The sequence below is a fragment of the Phasianus colchicus genome, chromosome 4 (genome assembly GCF_987193195.1).
Source record: "Phasianus colchicus chromosome 4, bPhaCol1.hap1.1, whole genome shotgun sequence".
Taxonomy (NCBI): domain Eukaryota; kingdom Metazoa; phylum Chordata; class Aves; order Galliformes; family Phasianidae; genus Phasianus; species Phasianus colchicus.
Genome location: NC_143439.1, coordinates 2,144,072 through 2,152,226, shown reverse-complemented (window position 1 = coordinate 2,152,226; position 8,155 = coordinate 2,144,072). Strand labels below are relative to the sequence as shown.

The 8,155-nt window shown below is 38.1% G+C and overlaps 1 protein-coding gene across 1 annotated transcript; it reads left to right on the top strand.

The window, feature by feature from the left end:
- Window positions 1-974: 974 nt before the first annotated feature.
- Window positions 975-6,275, top strand: FGG (fibrinogen gamma chain). The gene is made up of 10 exons (XM_031614283.2): window positions 975-1,211; window positions 1,305-1,349; window positions 1,775-1,958; window positions 2,060-2,153; window positions 3,093-3,223; window positions 3,768-3,901; window positions 4,025-4,209; window positions 4,840-5,117; window positions 5,479-5,642; window positions 6,071-6,275. Exons 1-10 carry the CDS (start codon window positions 1,140-1,142, stop codon window positions 6,083-6,085), a joined length of 1,302 nt encoding a protein of 433 aa, XP_031470143.1. The 5' UTR covers window positions 975-1,139; the 3' UTR covers window positions 6,086-6,275.
- Window positions 6,276-8,155: the final 1,880 nt, after the last annotated feature.

Here is an 8,155-nt window from a genome sequence, read left to right as displayed (position 1 = left end):
GTTAAGAACTTTTTCTCAAAATTAACTAATATAGCTCTATGTCAGACTTGACTGTTGTCATCTCTTCTGAATCCTGAAATTCTTATCCAGGGATGCTAGACAAACTTTACCATGTTCCATGATGAAGTATTCCCTTGAGAGAGTTTCAGATCTACATGGACTGTTTTTAGCGACAAAGGAGAAGAGTATGCTCTTTACTCTGTGTAGAACAGGGGATACCTGAGTTGGATTCTGTAGTGCACATATTCTGTCCCAAACACCATGTACCTATCTGCCCTGGAGGGGACATCTGTGATTTAACCTGACCCAGTTTCTGGCAGAGTACAAGCACAAACTCGGAGCCAGTCACCATCCCTGGAGACAGCATTTTTATCTGCAAACGTTCTTTCCCAATTTGTGGTGTTTGGAAAGGAAAGCTGTTTGACCCAGGGATGGCAGGTCTACCTCCCAGCAGGGCAGCTTTGATCCAAGTCATTCATACAGATTTCCTAAATTAGAGGGCAGAGAAGATTCACTGCCTGTAAGGGAAACCATGGGCGGTTTCTCCATATATTCCACTGCCTGACATGGCCTTATAACTCTCTCTGCCTGAGTTTTGTCATCTGCCAAATAGGAAGAATGATGTTGAATGCCTTTGAAAAGTATGTTCTGCCTTGTGGAAGGAAGGTACTATACAACCATGAAATATTCTTAATATTTAACTTTAGGTTATGGATATGTGTTTGCATGTAATTAGGTAGTTACCTCTGCTTTTCCCTATGCAAGTTAAGTAACTACTCTGTCTGCCCCCACCCAAGAACCACGTGTGCATTTGCTTATGCTTCTGTTACAGCTTCTGCACACCTTGTTTCTCCTTTCTGCCTCCTTTAAGACCCAGCTGGAACAGAGATAAAGCAGATAAGTGGAAAGCAAGTTCTGCAAATGGGAGGAGTAAGAGATGCGTGCAAATTCTGGGAATCCACCTCATCCCCTACTCCACCTCTTCCCGCTACCTCACCGTGCCCGCCCCCATCTCCAACTGCTCCCTTAAACCTCTGCTGCCCTGCTCTGGGGCCAAATCTGGCAGCCCATAAAGGTGCTGCCTCGGCTGCTGGGGAGAACACTTTCAGCTGCTGACAGAACAGAAGGCACCCAGTGAGATGGGGCCGAAGCTGGGCAGATGGGTGCCTCTGGGGCATCTCCTCTCCCTGCTCTTCTCCACCAGCATGGCGGTAAGTGAAGGTGCAGAGTGTTAGAAAACGTGTCAGTGCTTAGAATGCTTCTGGAGAAAACTCACTGAAAGTGGTCTTGTTTCTTCTCTTCAGTACATTGCTACCAGAGAAAACTGCTGCATATTAGATGAGCGATTTGTAAGTATCAGATCCATTTTCTTTTACATTAAGAGTCTAGTCAAAGCTGCCACACCATTTAGTAACTGCCTTTGTAGCTTTATTAGATCCTCATCATTAGCTTCAAAGCTCATTAAATGCACTATGCTTAAACCTGTTCTTGACTGGTATCAATAAACATCTGCTGAGAAAGGCAGCTATGCTGCTGATAAAAGTATATTAAAGACACTACAAGTAACACCATGTACAAATTTCTTTCTATGTGTGGATATATATGCAGTGTGAAACTAAAACTTCTCTATAAATTCTGTAGTACTGCAGACAGAGGCAAATGTCTATGCTTTTTTTTCCCTGCAATCATTTGTACAAACTGTTCTCCTGCCCAAATATTCTGTTGTCCATTTTTGCTACTGAAACCATTACCTATATTATTTTTTTCTCTTTAGGGTAGCTACTGCCCCACAACTTGTGGCATTGCAGATTTCTTTAACAAATACCGTCTCACTACGGATGGTGAACTGCTAGAAATTGAGACACTTCTGCAGCAAGCTGCTAACTCCACAGGCTCAATAGAATATTTGATTCAACACATCAAAACCATCTATCCTTCAGAGAAGCAGACACTACCACGTGAGAATATAAAAATAGCTACATAATTGAACAAATTGTCACTGTCTTGTTTTTCTAATTTGCCGAACTGCAATAATTTCATACCTTTGTCTATTCTTCAGAATCAATTGAGAGTTTGACTCAAAAGTCCAAGAAAATAATCGAAGAAATTATCAGATATGAAAACACTATTTTGGCTCATGAGAATACTATACAGTAGGTATCTTTCACCTTTCAAAGCACTTTATAATCCAAATCATTTTCTTTCTCTTCTTTTACTAACAACAGTTATGGCTTCCTCAGAAAGGGTTTTTGTGCTTATGCTGACCGTTAGACACTGTCATTAGAAGTTCCCTTACAAGACACATAGCAATCATGAGGATCTGAGAGTGCATTTTCAGTTTATCAGTGTTATCCATTAATTGTGCAAATAAAAGATAGGAATATCAGGAAGCCTGGCAATGGTTCTGTTTGTGTTTCTTTTGCTGCGTTAGACATAGATCATTTCTTTTTTCATGAGCTATGGAGATTTTATTGATATGCATTTGTAGAGCATATGAAATATTTGTACAGTCATTTACTCTGACTAATTTTGCTGCATATATCTGAGAAAATCAGCTCAGTTCCATAGGTATAATTCATAAGTTATTATAAACTCAGTGGTGGTCTTCAGTAAACCAACACTGAAAATAGAATTGAAAACATCGTTAACTTTTCTAAAATTTTAGGGTGTTTTTATTGACCTGAAAGTAGCAAAATCTCTTTTCTATAGCATTATATCAAATACGATTTAAACATTCTGATCATTGAGGCAGTTTATATAATTTACGTAAAATTCCATACTTACAGAAGAAAAATTTATAATTTGCTAAGGAGAGCAAAGGAAAACATTCCACAGCATTACAATCATGCATTAATTTGTGGTTTGAGTTTTGCTGATTAGAGGCAAGTCAGGTTTTACATGAGATTAAGCATGTACATTCCCATTTTGGCTGTTTTTCTCAACCTTACATACCAGTGCCAAGAGAAGCAACCCTTTTATAGGGACTAAGTAGCAGCATGCTATCTCAGTCAGGCATATGTGCAAGTAAACATGTATTACTGACAGTAAGAAGCAGCTGAAGAAACATGCCATTTTTATGTCTCTCTCTCCAGACAGTTGACAGATATGCATATAATGAACAGCAACAAGATCACACAGCTGAAACAAAAGATTTCTCAACTCGAGTCACACTGCCAGGAACCATGCAGAGATACTGCTGAAATACAGGAGACAACTGGAAGAGGTGCACAAAATGCTTCTTGTATGGTGGAGGTCTGATTCAGTTTCAAGTACTGCCAGTTGGCATTGCAGTGATGAGGTTCTTGTGATCTTAAGGGCCATAGACTTGTGCAAAGATGTAAGACTGCAAGTTTTGGAATCAATGCTTGGATCAATTGTAGGAAGATAACTTACAATCGCATTTCTGCTGATTCACCCAGAAAATTTTAACTCCAGAAGTGCTGTTTTTGTTGTATAAATTGGTGCTATGACTGTATTCTACACGTAAGCTGCTTAAATTCCATGTGAAATGAATGTTCTCGTTTTCATAGAATCATAGAATGACTCTATAGAATCATAGAATGATTTTACACAGGTCCTGTGAACTTCAGAATTTTTTTTATGGCAATGACATTTAAACATTTAGACTAAACAGCAAACTTTGAAACAATATTTGAATTAACTGAACTTCTTACATTGAGAAAGTTACCATATCAAATGTGAGGATAGAATGTGAGGATAGAACTATAGCTAAATTTGTAACAATGCTTTGAATATCTTTACTTCAGATTGTCAAGATATTGCAAATAAAGGTGCCAGAAAAAGTGGTCTTTACTTCATCAAGCCTCAAAAAGCTAAGCAGTCTTTCCTAGTCTACTGTGAGATTGACACGTATGGCAACGGCTGGACAGTATTACAGAGGGTATGTCACTAGGGTATTATTATCATTAGGAAGTGTATTGTATCAACTGCTGTTTTCATTTGCTTACCTGAAGTACATAGCATGGGGGTTTTTTTTGAGAGTTGGTTTGTTGTTGTTTTACAGAGATTGGATGGGAGTGAGGACTTCCGGAGAAATTGGGTTCAATACAAGGAAGGCTTTGGACATCTGTCTCCAGATGACACCACAGAATTTTGGCTGGGCAACGAAAAGATTCATTTAATAACTACGCAGTCCACTCTGCCATATGCTTTGCGAATAGAACTGGAGGACTGGTCTGGCAAAAAAGGGTATTTGCTCATGAAACTTCTGACAATGGCATTTTAAACCTATTGCTTTTCCAGTTCTGTTAGTTTGTACAGATTTTAAAAAAGCGTGGCACTATTAGATATGTCAAGGTGCATAAGATACTGCATGGGCTCCTGAACTTATAACTGTGACAGCAGCCCTCACGTGTACACGTTTGAAGGCCACATGCCAGAAGCCCTCGTTGATTTGGCAGAATAAATCTGTTTCTTCTCTTCAAAGTTTATTCAGTTATGTCTTCCGTTCTCCAGGAGGGCTTACTGCCTTTCCTATTTCTTGAGATACCTATTTCTTCCTTCCGCCAAGAACTTCCTCATGACTTGAGTAAGCCTAAACAGTAGCAACTTGGTAGATAAACACATATATGGGTGTGTAATGTAAGTCTTCTGTGCATTATTAAAGAGCAGTAAAGTCAAAAAACACATCTAATGGTGGATGACAAAAATTGATTGGATGTCTGTCATTGAACCAATTCACACAATTGTTTAAAAATAACCCTTTTACAAAATTACATGGTAGGATGGCTTAAATCCCTTTTCTAACCTCTATGTATATTTCATTTGTGCACATAGTAGGAATGCAGCATGCTTATCACTATTATCCTCTGTTAATAGCACTGCTGACTATGCGGTATTCAAAGTGGGAACTGAAGAAGACAAGTACAGACTGACCTATGCCTACTTTATTGGTGGCGAGGCTGGAGATGCCTTTGACGGCTTTAATTTTGGAGATGATCCAAGTGACAAATCCTTTACCTACCATAATGGCATGCGCTTCAGCACCTACGATAATGACAATGACAACTTTGAGGGCAACTGTGCTGAGCAAGATGGATCTGGATGGTGGATGAATAGATGCCATGCTGGTCACCTCAATGGACAGTATTATATAGGTGAAATATCTTCTAAATACCTATTTTCACATGGACAAAAGTAACAAAGGACAACACATTTCGATGACAAAGGAAAATGGGTCACTTTCATTGAGAATATTTTGCCATCTGGTTTTTCCAAAGCTGATGTAGACCATTCTTTTCAATAATTGTTTATATTAACACCGATTTGTGGCAGTTCTCCAGCCCAAAATGGAATCCTTGGCCCTGATAGAAGCAAAGAGAGGGAGAGGGGCATTGTGTGCAGTGTGTTAGTGTGCCCAGGGATGTCACAGAGGTGTTGGTACGACGACTATGTATGGGATGGGCACATTAATCATTTCGAAGCAACTAAATATTTTGCTCAAATTGCTACTTTTAGGTGGTGTGTACTCATCTAGAGGTGGTTCAGATTCATATGACAATGGCATTATATGGGCAACATGGCGTGACCGATGGTACTCCATGAAGAAAACTACAATGAAAATCATCCCATTCAACAGACTCTCAATAGATGGACAGCAGTACTCAGGCGGCACCAAGCAGGTTTGACCACTGAACAGAGGAGATATTTAAAATAACAACAAAATATGGTTATAATTGCAAGTACAGAGCATGGACAGCTGAAATGCCTACTGCATCTTGGAGGCATCAGCTTTGTTTACCGTTTCATAACAGAAATATTTGCGTTTTGATTTTAGTATACCTTCCTCTTCACTGTTTCTTTTAACAAATAGATAAGTAGATAGTCCCAGAACTACAAATAATTCCTTGTCTTGAAGACATTTTTAATTTTCAATTTCAATTTAATTTTCACATTTTCAATTTTAATTGCTGAACTTTAAATTTCCAACTAGTATAAATATGTATGAACACTATCAACATATCATTATTAAGCCTTATGTACTTCATCTTTCTTTAGAAAAACATTCAAATACTGTCTTTTTTGTTTGTTTGTTTGTTTTCTATTGCAGGTTGGAGACTCATAAAGGGACAATTTAATAAAGACTGACCTGAATGGAGAAAATAAATCTTTTATTTGTGCGACACTGTACTTATCTCACCTTCCACAGTTTGGACATCAGCGTTGTGAAATGCCACTGCCTATAAAATGCGCAATGGTTTTCTTTGAGCACTGCTTACCTCCTTACATGGTTATTTTTTCTGTACACATTCCCAATAAATTTTTGATTATTACAAAAAAGCTGAGCTTGCTATTTGTGTTCTACTATTGGCCAAACACAACGCAGTAAGCACTGTGACTGCTAGAAGGGTACTCTGATCGAGTCTTGTCCAGTTATTCCTTCTCTTTATTTAGAAGTGTGTGTTGGAGCTATTTCTCCATAAAACATGGCTAGCTTTCAACAGTCTTCACTTTGTTTTCTGATGAAATTGTCAATTTGTGACACAGATCAAAGTACACTTGAAAGGGACCTAGATTACTGCTGGAGCCACTTGAGCAAACATAGCGCAGGTTAGGAAGTGTACTACCAATGACAAAGGTGTTTTACTCCAAAGCATGCATATTAACAGGTTTCTCAAATATTATTCAAAATAAATGGTTTTCTGTATAGCACATAGTACTACACTGCACAAGGATTATAACTGAATGCCACATTCGTAAACTTATTAAATTATTCTAATGTTTTTAGCATCATTTCAGACCAAAAATAATAAAATTTTTAATATTAATTACTTATGTTTTAGTTCCATTTGCTTTTACTATGTGTGGTAATAATTTTCCAGTGACCCACACTGACAGCACAGATATATAAAAGCAGGGTTTGAGAAGCTGTCTGAATGTAATCACTCAGAATGTTTGATGAATATTTTTAGGTAAGGAGTTTAGAAAATCATATTACTTTTGTGGATACATTTATCAACAAAATATACAGAGAGAGCTAGAATAGAAATATATTTATCTATGTCAAGCTGATACATAAAGAAATGCACCCTAGTCTTTATTTTTAGCTACCATTGAATAGCCAGGAGTTCACCTGGCATTTCTGAATAGCACATTTAAATGGCTTTTTTAGAGACAGGGAAACATTACACAAATGAGATGGACCATTTATCAAAGGCCATTTATGCCGCCTTGACACTTTTCCTGTTGAGGTGAGCAGGTCTGTGTCTAGTTTGTAGCTGAGCTGCTTTGTCTGAGTCTGAATGTCCACAGCATGACAAGCTGCTATCCACTTATTGCTTATACTGAAGTTGTTTTGAGTGGCCAAGCCACTTTCACTTTCTGTTTTCAGTTTAACTCAATCTATGATACGACTTTAAAAGTTGTTTTATTTATATATGTACAACATGGAATTAAGAAGTATTCCTTTCCACTCTGTTACTTTGATCTCTGAATCCGCATTTCTCTAGGTCTGAACTGCTCTCCCACTCTTTTTGTTGCAATGCCTTATTTTATGAGAATATGCTGTAAAAAAAAATAATATTCCACTGGTGTGACCTGGCATTTTATGGATTGCTAATCAGAACTAAGACTAACTCATTCTTTCATTTGGTTTGCTGATTGGTGTTCTGAGGTCTCACAAATAATTTTGAGCCTCTTTGGAAAGGACCAGAGATTTGGAGGGTTAGAGCTGCTGAATCCAAGAAGCCTGATCGCTCACAGAAGTTCTGTGGCAGGACTCATGGCAGGATCTGCCAGACACTGCAGGTATATTCTGTGGGCCTTGAAAGAACACTGTCATGCATTTTGGAGATCTTTTCTACTGCTTCCAGCCATGGAACTATCAGATATGGACCTGAACAGATATTCTGTTTCTTCTGTCTCCTAGAAAGAAATTAATACTCTCACATTTTATAGAATCATAGAATCACAAGGTTGGAAACAACCTATAAGATCATCTAGTCCAACCGTCTTCACATCACCACTGCTACCACAAGCTACTAAACCAGGGGTGGGGTTGTTTGTTTCTGTTTGTTTCTTTGCTTTACAAGTAAATACATTGTGTTTTGACTTAATGCCTCCGTTTTGTATTCTGAAAGGTCTTATTTATCTTTCCTAAATCAGACTAAAATCATACAAGGCCTTCAGAGCATAG

Bases quoted from the DNA above. Each gene is read 5' to 3' on its own strand.
- FGG (XM_031614283.2), top strand. From the start codon at position 1,140: ATGGGGCCGAAGCTGGGCAGATGGGTGCCTCTGGGGCATCTCCTCTCC. The intron at 1,350-1,774 runs GTAAGTATCAGA...TTTTCTCTTTAG, and splicing joins GCATATTAGATGAGCGATTT to GGTAGCTACTGCCCCACAAC. The intron at 4,210-4,839 runs GTATTTGCTCAT...CTCTGTTAATAG, and splicing joins GACTGGTCTGGCAAAAAAGG to CACTGCTGACTATGCGGTAT.